At 40.1% G+C, this 17,308-nt stretch overlaps 1 protein-coding gene across 2 annotated transcripts in view; it reads right to left on the bottom strand.

Moving 5' to 3' along the window:
• LOC101939056 (cadherin-6) overlaps positions 1-17,308 on the bottom strand; it is a 114,858-nt gene that overhangs the window by 14,299 nt on the left and 83,251 nt on the right. For both annotated transcript variants that reach the window (XM_005286443.5, XM_065584791.1), the window contains exons 3-7: positions 12,061-12,355; positions 9,332-9,451; positions 6,076-6,243; positions 4,458-4,645; positions 2,027-2,280 (exon numbers count right to left, since the gene is read on the bottom strand). In XM_005286443.5, coding sequence (XP_005286500.2) covers positions 2,027-2,280; positions 4,458-4,645; positions 6,076-6,243; positions 9,332-9,451; positions 12,061-12,355 — 1,025 coding nt within the window. The remainder of the gene's footprint in view (positions 1-2,026; positions 2,281-4,457; positions 4,646-6,075; positions 6,244-9,331; positions 9,452-12,060; positions 12,356-17,308) is intronic.

The following is a 17,308-nucleotide window of genomic DNA, read 5'->3' as shown; positions in this document are numbered from 1 at the left end:
GATAGAGGACAAACAGCCTATGCGGTACCATTCTTTCATCATGAGGTTGTGCTGATGAGAGATTTTTTTCTCTAGTAAATTTATATTTTTTTCTTCTTTTACTTTGTCATTTTATTCTCCTTGGACAAAATTCAGGAAAAAAAGAAAGATATATTAGAATTGTAAAAGGTACCGAGAAGGGTAACAAATATGATATGGGGTATGGAACAGCTTCCATATGAGGAGAGATTAAAAAACTGTGACTGTTCAGCTTGAAAAAGAGAGAACTAAGGTGGGATATGATAGTGATCTATAAAATCATGACTGGTGTGGAGAAAGTGAATAAGATAATTGTTATTTACCCCCTCATGTAACACAAGAACCAGGGGGTCACCCAATTAAATTAATAGTAAGAGAGTTTAAAACAAACATAAGGAAGTACTTCTTCACACAATGCACAGTCAATCTGTGGAACTCATTGCCAAGGGATGTTGTGAAGGCCAAAAGTATAAGTGGGTTCAAAAAAGAATTAGATAGTTTCATGGAGGATAGGTCCATCAATGGCTATTAGCTAAGATGGCCAGGGATGTAATTCCATGTTCTGGGTGTCCCTAAGCCTCTGACTTCCAGATGCTCGGACTTGATGACAGGGGCTTGATCACTCGATAATTGCCCTGCTATGTTCACTCTCTCTGAAGCATCTGGCAGTGGCCACTGTCTTAAGACAGGATACTGGGCTAGATGGACCATTGGTCTGACCCAGTATGGCCATTCTTATGTAAAATTTGTCATATGACAGAAAGATTGTTTGGGAGGCTAAAACAAAAGTGTAGGAATCAGCCTCAGACACAGGATTATTATTTTACTTATTATTATTTATCTGTATTGCAGTAGCACCTAGGGACTCCAACACAAACCAGGATCCCCTTGTGCTAGGTGCTGTACAAACACAGAACCAAAAGATCTTACAATCTTTTTTGCCTTAGGTAAATATCTCCATTTTACTGATGAGGAAACTATCTCACAAGGTGGGTTGAAACTTATTAATGTTTTAACAGCACTTTGAGATGTGTCGATGGATGGTACTTTGTAGAAGTGCAGTGTATTACCCATAAACCTTAATTTTATGACCTCAGATTTTATCAAACTCCCTTTTCTCCTTTGTATTTCCCGCACCCCCTGCTTTAGGAAAGCTTTGAGTGCTCCCAACAATGACTGCTATAAAATCAAGATGCACCTGTATTTTAAATGCTGGTGGCAATGTACCTTGCTATTGCATGTAACTACACTGCATATTTTCCATGTCCCATTCGGACTGGTGACCTGTTATAATGCATTAACAAGAGGGTGTCACATTGTAAGATTCTTCTCCTGTTCAGTGTAAAAGAAGAGTCTCATACATTTAAAAAAACAACAACACTTTTTGATCACTTTTCTTAGAAAGACCTTCATAGACTAAACTACACTGTAGTTGTGTTCTTGCTCATATCACTTGCTAGTTCATGAAAAACAGGGGCTCAACTTTAATGACTCTGAATTTCAAAATTTCCTCTAAAAATTAATTGCCTAGTGACTTACATAATTTACAACGTCTGTGGGGCTGATTGTAAACTTGCTTACACCAGTGAATAACTTCACTGAAGTGAATGGAATTGCACTAATATAAATGAGCTCACATTCTGTGACTGTGTGTGTGAATCTGAGTTTGTACCCATAGTGTACCGGAACTATTCAGTTTTGCCTTTCTGCAACTAGAAAATGTAACTGTGGTATTCTTTAAGATTCTCTTCTTGTTAGTTAATGTAGCTAATGCCTAAGGAGTAGTGAGTAGTTACAAAAGCAAGTGAAATGCAAATCAAGTTATATGTAATGAGCATGCACACACACTCATGTATGTACAATGTGTACATGTGTATATGTTTATACCATATACAGTATAGAACATACACTTCAATATTAAAAGGGAATTTTTTTTGCATGCAGATGTTCAAATAGAAACAAATATAAAGTAGAGTAGTAGAGGTGAGCTGAAATAGTCTATGCTTACTTGACAGGATTTTTTGCAACATCAGGGTCCTGGGCTGTTACAGTTCCTATAATACTGTTTATGGGCACATCTTCTTTCACTTCTAGTATGTACGCTGGTCTGCTGAACACCGGGGGCTCATCCACATCCTCCACCAGAATTCTGACTGTAGTGGAGTCCTTGAATGGCCCCAAGTAGAGGAATCGGGGATCCACATGAGTGTTGGTAGCCTCCACTTTCAGAGTATACAGCTTTTTCTTTTCAAAATCCAAAGCCTTGGAAAATAAATAAGAGTCATGTAACAAAACAACACAAAAAATAATGAGATGTTTCTGGGGGCCGACCATTTAAAGCCACTTCAGGCAGCATTTTGATGTACCGAATGAACTGATGATGTACTGAAGGCGGCTTGGAGAGCTAATGGACCCCCCTTCTTAATAATCTATTACTAGGGAATGGTATGGGGTTTTTACTCCCTGCTACTTCTGGAGTGAACTACAAAAACCTCACGGGCCAGAGAGGCATACTATGCCTGAGACTCATACAAACTTATGCTGAGCCAATACAAAACACTGGTATCGTACTAGATTGAGCCAGCTGTCACAGGTATTTTCAAATCAATTCCAGGAGGATGCCCCGAGTCTCACGTCTGATTAATGGTCTCTCTCTGTCTCTCCTACGCACGCCCCTTTTCAAATTAAGCTCTTTGCAGCAGTGACTGTGTCTTCCTGTATGTTTGTATAAGACCCAACAGAAGGGAGCCATGATCCTGACTGGGACCTCTGAGTGCTGCCACCAGAAAATAAGTTATAACATGATAATAATACTGCACTGCATATAGTTATACCTCAATATTTTTTTATTGTGGTAGCTCCCAAAAGCCCCAGTCAGGTTGTGGCACATTGTGTTAGAAGCTGGGAGTAGACACAGTCTTGCCCTGAAGCACGTACTATCTAAGATTCAGATTCTCAGCTGGCATAAATAGGTGTAGTTCCATTGAAATCAACAGGAGTAATCAGTGGAAGCAACAGAGTAATGCTGATTTACACTAGCTGAGAATCTAGCCCTTAATATTTGTCAGGAAGAGTGCACTTAACATACACCTTTTTGCCAAATGAATTTGCCTCCTTGGACCGTTCTCGTTATGAGACATAATTATTGGAAAACAAATTCCTCACTCTGGAACTGCCTCAACACATTTACTGTCTTTCCCATCCTGTCCCTGCTCCCTAAGTACCACAGGCTCAGGGGAAAAGTCTTTGTGAGAGCCCTGTGCTAAAATATTGGCTGCCCATTACTGAAATGTAACATTGTGTCATGTGGTGTCAAAAGTGATTTAGGGTGACTCATCAAATAGAGTAGCATGCTATGATAGGTTATGACTACATCATACAGTTCTAATACCCTCTTAAAAATACAGAAGAAACAACATTTGGGGGATTGTGCACATACACACATACTTATAGTAACATAGGCAGAGAGTAGTCACCCCATTTTTTTTTTTTTTCGTTTTGTTGAACATGACTAACAGGAACAAAGTTGCTGTTAGAAGCAGACAGGAACATGAACAGAATTAGACTGATGTCAATGATCATACCCTACAAGGCGTTTCTTAAGGAACAAGTAATGACGGGTGTCGTACTGATATCAACAAGCAAAGTGTATGTTTTGAAAATCCACACAATGTCTGTTTCATGTTGACTAAACTTGAACTAATGGAAGTTGATATCTGTAACCTTATCACGCTTGCTTGATAACTCACTATTAACAAGATTATCCAAATCCTTTCCAACAGCCAAAGTGCAATCTATTAGATGATGCACATTCTGATCTAATAAGGCACAGTGATTTTTTTTTTAAAGTGAATGTACACTAATGGGTTTATTAATTACATTATATGGAAAATGTACATCAATAAATTGTGTGCTTTGATTTACTAGAGCATATATAATTCCACACCTTCTGAGAGGTCAAAGGTAATTTAAATAGGCAAAATGGTACAGGGACACTGATTATTTCTGTTGACTAACCTAGCACTTTCCTAATAAGTAGAGCAAATCTTTTTTTTTATTATTTTTTTACTCACATTAGGGACAAAAAGCACAGCTGAAGGGCACTTCTCCAGCCTTTGCGATGAATCTTCTGAGGCAGTAGAACTTTCTCTCAGACCTGTCCCTCTTTATGGGCTAAATGCTGTTCCTTCCCATTCAAAGTCTGTGCAAGCAGGTTTTATGAAGTGGTTCTAAGAGGGAACAGGATTGGGGAGGATGGGAAGGGGAAGGAATCCTAACTGATTTGGTAAAAGGGCTTTGTACAGAGAATTTGGAGGAGATTCCTAATAAATAATGTGTAAATTACTGAACAATGTCAACTGTATGACAAATTAGATGTACATTATGTAAGGCTCTTAAAGGATTCTAAAAGTTGGAATTAAGTTTATTAAAATGTGTACCTTTTTGACTGTTATAATTCCTTCCTGTGTGTCCTTGTCAGTGATAACCCCAAACATGTCTGATCCATCTCCTTCAGTGATGCTGTATTCGATCTCGGCGTTTTCACCCACATCAGCATCATTCGCTTTTATCCTGCCAATCGGTGATTCAGGTGGAGCAGATTCAGGTGTTTTGAACTGGTATGTACCTACAGTAAATGAGAGAGCAGTTTTGGTCAGCCAGGACCATGGTATTTTGGAGTCTGGATATAAAAGCTGTATTTGCTTGCCAGACATAGATGCACCAATATTCTGATCAGTAGATTTAAGAAGTTGCTGATCTCCAGGTCTTTAGCAAGAAATAAACCTCACCCCATGTCTTAGTTTCGTAACAACAGAAGTCAGTGATTCCCTGACAAGACCCTAATATGACCATGAACTTTTTTTTTCTTTCTACCTGCAAGTGATGTCAGACAATATCTTGGGTCCCTTTTGGCCAGCTGAAGATGAAATAGGAAAAGAAAAAACAACCTCTAGATGTTAAAAGATGCCCAAAATATAGAGAACTGCCAGTAGTCTGTGTGATATAATGACATTAAAACCAAATCTAGGACAGTCTTTAGCGCAAATGTGCTGCACTGCAAACTGCTCCCAACACCCCAAAGAAAAGTTACTTGGGGAATGCTGGCATTGTGTTGATGCATCATTGATTCAGGCAATAAGAGATGTTCATGCGCAAAGGTGTATAATAGACTTTATGGGGCAGAGAGTTACATATAATGTAACTTACATTTCAATTTAAGTCCACCAATTTAAATGGGAGCTGTTGGCCCACAGCCAAGGGCAGACTTTGGACCTAAATGACAAGTTGCTTTCAATAACATTTTTGGTGATTTAACAGTCAAAGCTTTCATATTTGTCTGATAGTATCTAGAATCTCAAACAGCTGCTACTGTTCTTGGCTCAAATGGCAAGGGTTAGATAAAGCAAAAAAATTGTGTGGGAGATTTTTAATCAGTTTACGCCCAGAATCAGTCAATAATGCAAAGGACTGTTGCTTCTAAGGGCTTGTCTACACAGATGGGTAATGCGCTTTATCATGGTGTAATTGCTAAAGCGCACTACCATCTTGCACATTAATTGGTTCGTGTAGACCCTGATGGTGCACGCTAAACATTTCCTAGTGCATTTTCACATAGTGCTATTTCAAACAGCACTATGTTGAAGCACATGTTGATTTCAATGGAATTACTCCAGGGACAGATCTGACTCATTTAAATGAGTATATTTCAAAACACAGACATTAGAACAAAGCAGAAATTGTTCGAAAAATAATTGCAGACACATGCTAACACAAAGAGTGTGATCGGAGGTCCCCAGCAGTACCATTTAATGAGAAGAAAAAATAAGGATGCTTTCTGTTTAGTAATGTTCATCTCAGACTAACTCTAGCAAAGCAGTGAAAACATTACAAAAAATGTTTTCCATCCACTGAAGTGAAGCACTAGTATCAAGCTACTGCTCACTCACTCTGTGGAAGCCTGATACGCATGACCGCAGAAATAACTGGGGAGAAAAAAATATTAATTTCTATCTAGACTTCCTTAAAGACTTTCAAAGAAACAAACATGTTCCGCACTCTGTGGGAATCGTGGTGGATTGTCATTGACGTCAGTCAGTGTGATGTTCACCGTGGTGGTTCCAGAGAGTCCACCCATCTGTCCACCCATGTCCTTGGCCTGGATGACCACTTGGTACTGCTCCCTGTTTTCTCGGTCCATGTTGAGCAAAGCAGTTTTGATAATACCTGGGAAGGTGAGAATTAAGGAGGGGAACATAGTTGGTAGTGTACTGACAGAAATGCTTATTTAAAAAAAAAAAAAAGACAGTCTCTCTGTAATCAGTAAACTTTGCCCAGTATAAATATTTACTGTTATAAGATGGCATATTAAATTGCAGACTTGTCATATTGTATCTCAGGCTGCTGCCTGTGTGACAGACACAATATTAACGACATCCCCAGAAAAACTTTAAAGCGATTTGCATGCATTGTTATTTTATATGACTATTTATCCCCCTTTAACTCTGTGTGAAAGTCTCTTGTTGAACTGGAAGAAGGGTTGTGTCTCATTATAAGGTACTTTAGTTATTTTCCCCATCCCATCAACTTTTTATTTTGACAGACATGGCAAAAACAAGCAAACTTCAGCAAGGCATCATTAAGAGGCAGTACAACAACATTAAATGGCAGGGAAATTAATTAAGAAAGCAGCAAGCACCCAAGCATATGATATCTATTTCTATTTATACAGTGATTGAAATTCTCCTCCTAAATACTTTCTTATTCAAAGGCATAAATGTCAGTTAGGCACCTAACTCCCACTGAAATTCAATAATTTATATTTATAATAAAGCAAAATGTTTATATTTATTTGTATGCAGACACACCAACTCAAAGCAGTACCAGATCCTGCCAGAACAACAGATGGAAAACCTGCAGGCAGATCTCCACTGCTACAATGATCAATGCCCCACACAACACACCTTTCAAGATCCATGGATCCTACATATGCCTATCACAATGTGTGGTGTACCTCATCCAGTGCACTAATAATGACTATGTAGGTGAGACCAGACAATCATTATGCTCTCGAATCAACTCACACAGGATAATGATGAAAGACAAAAACATCCTATCACCTGTGGGTGAACGCTTTTCACAAAGTGATCACTCTATAACTGACCTATCAGTTCTCATCCTCAAAGGAAACTTGCACAACATTTTCAAAAGATGAGCCTGGGAGCTCAATTCATAACTCTGCTAGACACTGAAAATCATGGACAGAACAGAGACACTGGATTTATGAGTTATTACAAGAATCTGTAACCCACTAACTCCCTCTTTTTGTCCTATTACTGCAGATGTGTTAATGGGCCACTCTACCTTGAATGGCCCCTACAATATGTGCCAACTACTTATGCTAAACAATCTGTCCCACCTTGCATTTAGCTGGGACCAGGGGTCAGCAACGTGTCCGCGGTAAAAATGTTGAGGTCTATGGTAATTTTTCAAAAAATTGAATGACTGAATGACATAACCCCCTGCCCTCCCCCCCCCCCCCCAGGTCTGTCACTAAGTATGGTAATTTTGTCAAGTGTCCATCGCGCAACATGGTGGTGCCAACCCCTGGCTGGGACACTGGGAGTTCCTTTCCCAGACCTGAAGGGGAGCTCTGTATGGCTTGAAAGTTTGTGCTCTCATCAACAGAAGTTGGTCCAATAAAAGATATTACCTCACCCACCTTGTGTCGCTATATTTATCTGGTCTCTTAAGTAGTCGGTAGGAATGAAATTCTGGTCCCACTGAAATCCCTAGTTTTGCTGCTGAGTTCGGTGGGACCAGGATCAAACCTTTGCTGTATCTATTTTTTTATCCCAAACACACTCTGCTAAGAAACCATTGCACTACCAGCTACAGCATATGATCCCTCATCCTTATTATCCCTTTGGATAGAAGAATGTAAGATATACTCTGCCAGACCAGAACCATTGGTCCATCAAGAGAAGAATCCTACCTTCTTCAGTAGCCAGTACCTTATGCTTCAGAGGAAGATGAACCCACACCCTCCTATAACCTATAACAGAAGCTATTGGACATTTGATTATCCAAACCTCAACAACAACAAAATCAGCCATGTTACAGCTTTTTTAAAAAATTTTGTGTGTGGGTCTAGAGTTAAAAATAATAAACAAGCTGTTGGATATCACTTTGATGAGTAATTTTGTACCATGAGTAAACTCATCCACTTTTCATAAAGTGAGATTAAACGAGTTTTTGTTCCAAACTCGGTGTTTCCTTTATTTATTAATGCAATCCCTAAATCCTCCCTACCCCCCAGTCCTATGTGATTTACCCCCATGCACTATCTGACTTGATGCCCTTCTGAGGACAGAATTAGGGCTGGCCAGAAAACAAGCATTCCATTTTATGAACAGTTTTGAGGCTTCAAAATTTGTTTGTGTTACACATTGGAATGATACCAAAACCTTTCAGAAAAGAAGAAAGACCCTTGCTAGAATATCCAATAGACCAGTGGTTACAGCACTCACTTGGGTCTCCCATTAATCCCAGGCTACTCTGGGTGTGTGTGTTTGTGTCTCTCGCTCTGTCCTGAAATTCCATCTTGGACCTGAGAAACCTTCCTAAAAAAAAGTTTCATTGATACAGATACATTGCCACAAAAAGTTTCAGTTTTGAGAAATCAATATTTTCTGATTAAAATCTCCCCAACAGCCCTAGACAGAACTCAAAAAGGTTGGATCCTGAGAGATGTTATATTGAGTGGGGCAGAGCCAAATGCACCTCTTCTATCATGATTCGAAATGAAGATTTCCCCCCAGAAGATTAACATAAAAATCTCTCTACATTGCAGATGTACAGAAAAATAATTGTAATAATTTTATTGGCACAAGTTTTAAATAAACACCAAGAAGAAGAAAAGAAAACTCAGCTTAATTCAGCTGTTATGATGATCCATGAGTAATCTTTCCACCTGCCTTCCCGTCTCCTTTCCTCACTGGAGCCAAACTACTGAACTGAGCAACACTTGGTTTAACTTAAGGCTCTGCAAAGGGTCCGTGCCCACTGCTTGTTGAAAATGATTGAAAACTAGTTCACATCCAGTTCTAATTATATTTATTAGGCTTTGATGTTAAGCTTAAAATAATGTAGGTGTCATGTTTACAGATGTATCGCTCGATTGGGTTTGTCAGATTTTGCACTGAGTAAAATGTAATCTCTTTGAAGTTTTTGTTTAATATGTCCTAGCTTGGCTTAACATGTCATTTTAAATTACAGACACTGTCAGAGAATGACAGATATAAGGTCTCCTGACCTGACTCAGACTCCACTGAGAAATACGGTTGTCCCTGGAGAATGCTGTACACAACTTTAGCACTGTTTCCATAGGTAGGATCATCAGCATCGGTCGCAGTGACTTGCACAACAAATGTACCTGCAATGATAAATAAAAACCTGTACTCTTTTGTCAATGGACAGAGCAATTTATAGTATAGTGCGTTTATCCAGCTGGACGTACTTTAATGTTCCTGCTCTTTTCGTAGTTAGATCGCTACTCTGACAGGGGCCAAAAATGCTTTTAAATGATTTCAACAAACAGCAGTTTGTATGGGTGAAAAATAGTCTTTCCCTGTACTTGCCGTTTGCTTGCTTATTTATAGAAAACATTTGGTTTGATTATAGTATGGTTACTGCAATTCACAAACAAGAACAGTACTGTGATATTGGCCTTCTGGAAATCCGTCTCCCTGCCCACGCGCGCGTTAACAGACAGTTAAAGTAATTTGTCTCTTCCATTAAGGAGATGGGGTACTGTGCATATAGATCTTGTCTTTCCAAGTTGGACTGGAATAATCAGCCACTTCTGTGGCTCCCCTGTGTGTGAAGTGGACTTGGGAGTGGGTGCAGGAAGACCTCTGCTGCTAATTCAGCTTTATTCTGTATTATTATTATTATTTTTCTGTGCAAAGGAAATTCCCTTCACGGGAATCCCAGGAGTAGCTTGTAGCTGACCAATTCCTAGTGCTATATTGCCAGGGAGCCATGAAGGGCCCTGATTTGGATGGGTTTGCACAAATGGCCCTGTGCCTCGTGGGAAACCTGTGAGATCTACAAAGCATAGGGACTGGAGTGCTGCTGACAAATACTATGTCCTCAATGAAATAATTTTGGGAAACTGAATAAGGCCTTTTAAATACCCACTTGTGGGTATTTTAATTGGGAGCCAAAAGATCAAGCCCCACTGCATTTAATCTATTAATCATGAAGCACTGGACAGCTCCTTCTTTATTGACAACACATCTGCAATCCAGAATAAACTGTTTAATTTAGTCCTGGAGGAATCTCATCAAGTCCAGAGTTTGGATGTTTATTATAACTAGCTGGGTATCTTAGGTTTGGAAAACTGCTCTGGGAATTCAAGAACTAGCCTCTATTTGTGACACTTTGGCAGTTCTCCTTTCAGTCCCAGTGGGAACCTGGGAGTGTGGCAATTTGGAAAGAAAAAAAAAAAAGGAAAGACAAAAAGTAAATTTTTAAACACAGCTGAAGTTTTTTGGATTTAAAGAAAATGCAGTTCTGGTTAAATTCAAGTTTTGGGCAAAGCTTAAGCTACATTCTTATTTCATCTAAGCTGCTTTGCCCATTCCTCTATTTAAAGGACACCAGCCCAATACTGTAGGGAAAGACAAACTCCAGCTGCTGTTGGAGCAAAAAAAAAAAGGTCAATAGTCTAGACTCTAGAGGAAAGTTAAATTCTGTTTCATATTTTCTATAAAATGTATAGTTGTACCAAAACCCAAGGATCTGAACACCCCCATGCTGGTGGGTATTTAAAATCTGAACCCAAGTGAAGAACTGAATTTTTCAGTGTCTCATCTTTGTAATGGGTCAAATCAAAACCTTGGATCTGAACAAGCCTGGAATTTGAGGGCTGTATCCAAATGTGAAATCTTGAATCCATCTAAGAAAAATCAGGGCCACCCAGAGGATTCAGGGGGCCTGGGGCAAAGCAATTTCAGGGGCCCCTTTCATATAAAAAGGTTGCAATACTATAGAATACTATATTCTCGTGGGGGCCTGGGGCAAATTGCCCCACTTGCCCTCCCCCGGGCAGCCCTGAGAAAAATAACCCCTGTTCAGTTCTGAATTAAGTGTTTGTTGTACCAAAAACAGTGTTGGTTTTGGGACTGAGAAGAGATTTTTTTGAACAAAGTATCCACTCCACAGATTAAATAATGCCATGTCCTAATGTAAAATGTTAGGGGGATGCTCTGACTTTGATGGGGGTAAGGTTTCATTCACATGACAAACCCCATGAATGAGCTGAGAGAAGATGCCTATTAGTCCTTTTTTGCATATTGCTTGAGGTTTATTTTAATCCTTTACTTGGTGCTGTTTAATTAATGCTTCTCTCACTGGACATTGTTTCAGATTACAAATGAGCTGTGTTGCTATTCAATCTCCCAGCTCTCTCTAAAAAGAAACAAGGGACAAAGAAATGTGAACCTGTGAAACCCTCTAAATTAGGAGCCCCCTAAATCTCCAAAGGTGAATTTTTAATTCATTCATTTGAAATCTGACTTTTATGTGCTTTTATTGATTCTGAGGGCCTTATCCAAAGCCCAGTGAAGTGAGTGGAAAGATATGGCTTCACTTCAATGGGCAATGGAGAACTCCCTTTGTCCTCAATGAGAAACAAAAGATTATGGCGGGACAAAGGAAATGTAACAATGTATCCCAAAATCAGGGAAGAGCTGAGAGGTATGCTGACTTTCCCTTGTGGGCAGTTCATGCTCCCTCCCCCACCTTTTTCCAGTTTGTTTCTGTCCTAAACCATAAACAAGCAGAGCTGAACAGCATTAGGACTTCTGTTCCAGGTCCAGCCCATATACTAGAGATCTGATTTTCAGAGATGCTGAATGCTCCACAACTCCAAATGAACTCAATGGCAGGTATCTGCCCCCCACCTCTGAATAATGGACGCTGATGCAAATCCCTCCGAAGAACCCAGATCAGACAGTGAATTACTGAGCTGACACCTACCGACATCCGACATTTCCGGAACACTGGCATTGTAAACATCCTTTGTAAACATTGGCTCATTGTCATTGATGTCATGGATCTTAATGATGAATTCAGACTCTGGTTCCACTGGTCGTCCAGTCCTCCTGTTTATAGCCTGGGCACGAAGTATATAAACAGGCTTCTCTTCCCTGTCTAGTCTCTTTGTAGCCTGTATGTCTCCAGTGTTTTCATTGATAATGAAGAGGTCTCCTGCTCCATCTCCAGAAAGGATGTACTTAAGTGAGCCATCTCCTCTGTCCTGGTCTGAATGCAGCTAGTAGTGAAATGGGAATAATAAAAAAAGAAAAATAAAATTGAGACACCGTTCTAAAGTCTATATCTGTCGTCATGATGCATGATTTACTGGTATTCATTCCAAGTCATAATGGTCTACCTGACTTTTGTATTGTATTATTAATTTGTATCCCCTCTAGTCCTTTCTCCATAAAGCAATAAGCAGTCTCTCAGATCATCCAAATTTCAGTAGGGTGATCTTTATTTTGAAGAGAATTATCCTAAAAAGAAGGTGGCTAGTGCACCTTCCAAGGAAATGCATAACTGCTGAAAAGCAGGACAACCTCACAGAAATGTCACATGGAAACAAACTAGCTTCCCTTTAGCTGAAGGTGAGTGATACAAATTCAGGGACTTTTCACTGTGCAGCTTACAGCATGACCAAGCAAGCTGCAGTAATGCACCATCAGTTCTTTACACGGTGCAAGGAGACTCCAGCTTCAGATGGGAATTAGGGAGCCAGATGCACTGCTGCTTTGAATTCAACTGGGTTGAATAGAATTTAACACAGCAGTGAATTTGGCCCAATTTCTTAACTATCGTTATCTGTATATAGTGACACCACTAAGCACCTGGGACCAAACTGTACTTTTCCCGAAGAAATACCCATGGCAGGATGACAATTGGCCAAGGAAATCTCCTGTAGTTTGAAAAGATTCCTTCCAGCCTTCCCATCAAAGAATGTTGGAAGGCTGCGGAAGAGGCAAGAAATCCTCTGGGAAGGAAATTCCACAGCCTCTGACACTCAGCCCTGCTTCCCCCACCCCCATTTGGTACCAGGATATCTCTGCTGCTCCTGTGGTCCTTCTCTCAGAAGCCATGCTGCTGTTGGCCCTCCAACCCATGCCATTGCAAGATCCTCTCTTTCTGAGGGATGTTCAGGTGCAGAATCTAATTTAACAGTGTTTTTACTGTCTTAGCATTAACTGGGGATTTCCTATCCAGTGCTAGTGGAAAAAAAGAATACTCTGTGGTATTGCAGGAGCATCAGGGGAGTAGGATGATGCAACAGTGGAAGAATGATCATACATTGCTGCCTACTTATTTCTCAGCATCTTCAGATTTGTACAGCCTACAGCACTATAGGAAACTTTCTGGGGAAGCCCCAGAACTTGAAGCCACAGCTCCATCACCAAAAGGCTTCAAAACAATGGCAAGCTAAACACAGGTCAAACTGAATTGTATCCTTTCTGGTAAGTGGATCTAGAGTCCAAACAAACAAACAAAAAACATTCACTGCACCATCTGTTTGAAGAGGAATACCTTAACGCAAACTAGGAACCTTTTAGTTCATGCCCACAGCATCCACACAGGGGTGTTATCACACAGCACCTTGGTGTGCACTGCTATTTGCATTCCCCTAGTCCAAAGTGCAGGGCATTGTAGACGAGCTCTAACACCATACATAATGCACATCAAAACAGTATGCTAAATTCAATGAGGAGAAGCAACAAATAACAAGAAATCAGCACACATGGCAGTCCGAGCACCAAGGCAGCTGGGGTCATTGGAGGATGCCAATACAAGAGGCCAGCAGTGGCAATTCCAACATCTTTACCTGAAGAGAAATAAGACCTCTAGACCCTCGGAGGATCATGGGGTGATGGCAGATGGTCAGTGCACATAGCATGAACTACTATTGTCTAAACGCTCCTCTTTTTTCCCTAGAGTCTCCTCCTACCTTTCCAGTCAGATGATGAACACCACAAACCTTCTCCCCTCCCCAGTGCTACCACCAGTTCAGCTGAATCGTTGATAGTGCTAAGAGGAGCCTTAAAGCAGACAAGGCTCCCTGAACCAGTCTCATTTTTATTACCATGTTAATTAAGCCTGGTTTCAGCTAATATCATGGTAAAAATAAGTCCAGTCATGGAAAACTTGTCTATACTTGGGCTCCCACCATTCCAGTGGGAATTTTTTCATAACATTCCCTAGTATGGATATAGCCTATAATGACTGGAGAACTAGTGGAAGTAGGATATTCCCAATAACTAAGAGAGTGAAAATTAGGAAGTAACAAGATTGATGGATTTTTTATCACAGTTTAATTTTTTTATTTGTGTGTGGGATTTTTTGTTGTTAATACTTATAATAATATGCTCATTTTGAGTATGTTATTAACCTACTAGATATCTTTGTTTACTGTAAAGAGATCCAGATCAGATGCAGTCCCTACTGCACAAGAGAAGATAAAGCAATCTTATTTTTTGTTCTTGTCACTAGTTGTTTAGTTTTCTTAAATAAATGCCTCCTGTTTAAGATGGACTGTGATTCCATACATTGGAACAACACATATTTGACTTCAATAATTAATTAACATCTTTGCATATTTTAGTTAAAGATTCAGTACCTCCACCCCTTCAGCTAAAGGATTAAAGCTCAAAACGAACATGTTTAGAAACTGCCAACAGGTTGTCCAGCAAAGCTAGGGAAGTTAAGACCAGCTGTGACATTCCTGTTACTTCCAAGGTAACCAAACAAGTGTGAAAAAGAAAAATCTTTGATCATGTAAATAACATTCTATTCTATTCAGGCTTTGGTGCAGTAAGCAAACTGACCAACATATGTTAAAGATTAAATATTTCAAAAGTCTTGTTTTTTTTTTTTTTTTTTTTTAAAACACACATTTATAGCTAAACCAGATTTGTAATTGCATCCAGTCTTACAACTTTACCAAAGACCTGAGTGAATATATTAAGTGACACCAGTTTGTTGGAAAAGCAGTAAGTAAATTATTTATTTATTACATGACTGAGAAGTGCAGCAGATCACTGTCCATGCAACAACACATATTGCATAGACCTGAGACTAGCTGTTATCCTTATCTTGCATGCAACTACTGAAGATAGAGCTTGCTATTATGAGTAGTCTCCTTGAATCTGAATCATAAAAATTCTAAAAAGGTTCTATAGGAGTCTGTTTAATTCAGTACATTGGGATATTTCCCCAAAACCTTGACAATAGGAATTTGAGGGATGTGTCTGTAAAATAAAAGAACAGGAGTACTTGTGGCACCTTAGAGACTAACAAATTTATTAGAGCATAAGCTTTCGTGGACTACAGCCCACTCTGTATGCATCCAAAGAAGTAGGCTGTAGTCCACGAAAGCTTATGCTCTAATAAATTTGTTAGTCTCTAAGGTGCCACAAGTACTCCTGTTCTTTTTGCGGATACAGACTAACACGGCTGCTACTCTGAAATCTGTAAAATAAGTCTTGCATCAATTTTCTCACATCTGTCAGGCTCCTGGGTGAAGGAAGACAGGACTAGTGGCAGGATTTTGGGAGCCAGGAACTGAAGCCAGGGATCAGACCCAGTATCAGGGTCAGAGCCAAGCTGAGGATCAAGCCAGAATCAGAATCAGGTATCAAGCTGAGTGTTAGAGATGGAGATAGAGTCAGGAATCAGGTTGAGGGTCAATACCAGGTATCTGATTCGGTATTGAGATCCCAGGGGTTGATCAGGAGTCAGAATCCAAGTCAGAGCCAAAGTCAATACTGGGGGTTCAGAAACAGTGAAGCGGGACAGTCATGGCAGCTAGCTAAGGATCTACATTGTTGCCTGGGCACTTTGTACTATGCCCCGTGAGCATCTATAGGATCAAGGAGCTGATCAGGGATTGCTAAAACAACTGCCAATCAGATCACTCAAGAAGGGATGTCTCGTGGCATGCATCCACTGTAGATTGTGGGTTGCATAGAGCAGCCAGGTTATGGCAGTGTGGGGCTGTCAACTGCCTGGTAGCCATGCAAACCTGGCTTCAAGATCTGACGATCCTTAGAGCATCAGAACAGAATCTTAGATATGTAGTTTTGAGTTTGTTCCTTTTTCTTTAATAACATACACTTGTATACATTAGAAAAAAAATCAGAAATTAACTATCTAAAAAGAAAACTATTTCTGCAGAGGATAAATTTGTAACATTCTCCTGTGAGGAGAATGTCTGAAAACCTGATCTGTTATTCTAGATTCTGTTATCTACATTTGTCCTTGACTATTTTTTTGCCTGAATAAAACTTCTGTACCAAACAATCTGTTTCTTTTTTTTCTTGTGTGTCAAGATGTCCTAGCAGCGATATGCTGTTTATGTGACCCATATGAGGAGGGAAATTGCCACTGTAACCACATAGAAGAGTTGTAAAAATAAAACTTAAAGGAAAACCGAAGTATTAGTCCTGAAGATACAGTTAAAATAAACAGATAGTGGTGTATTCTGTGCCCGCATGGTGCCTAGCACAATGGCCAGTATGTTGAATAAAATCAATAAATAGTAATAATAAAATATCCCTCTTAATGTGAAGTCATGTCCCCCATATAGAAGCCTCATTATAGGAGGAAGTTCACTATAACCAGATATGCCCATTCATCATCATCAAACACACATTGTACCAGCATCGTACCAGGCATCAGAGAGTGAAGTTCCCAGTTCTGGCTTAATCCTGAGAATCCATGAATCTCTGGGTGCTCCTACCGATGACACCAGATATGGTCAAAGCATGCACCACTTTGTGTGTTGATGGAGAGTTTGAGGCATGGCATGCTGGGGTGTTTTTGTCCATCCTGGCAACATGGCTAAAGCGAATGCAAAGCTGCTTTTGAATGTAGTGAGTGATTGGATGAAGGCCAGATCTCTGTGACGTTTTGCACAAAACTGAAACACTTTATGTTCAGAATTTGGCACCTATAGCGCATAGAGAGATGCTGCTGGAGTGACCAATTGGGGTCCACAAAGGCCACATAAAAGGAAGCAGCAGTGGCAGAGCAGTCAGTTGCTGCCTGGAGCTTGAAGAAGAAGAAGAAGAAGAAGAAGAAGTGGGTGCCTGGAAGAACAGCAGGACCATGGCAGGTCAGTGCAGGCAGGCTGAGACCAAGGGACTGAGCCCAGAACTTAGCCAGACTGGGTGAGGATAGCGGGATGGGCCCTGCTGGTCTG

Source organism: Chrysemys picta, chromosome 2, assembly GCF_011386835.1.
Source record: "Chrysemys picta bellii isolate R12L10 chromosome 2, ASM1138683v2, whole genome shotgun sequence".
In the NCBI taxonomy this organism is placed as follows: domain Eukaryota; kingdom Metazoa; phylum Chordata; order Testudines; family Emydidae; genus Chrysemys; species Chrysemys picta.
Note: the sequence above shows the minus strand (reverse complement) of the source record. Positions and strands in the feature narration are given on the sequence as shown.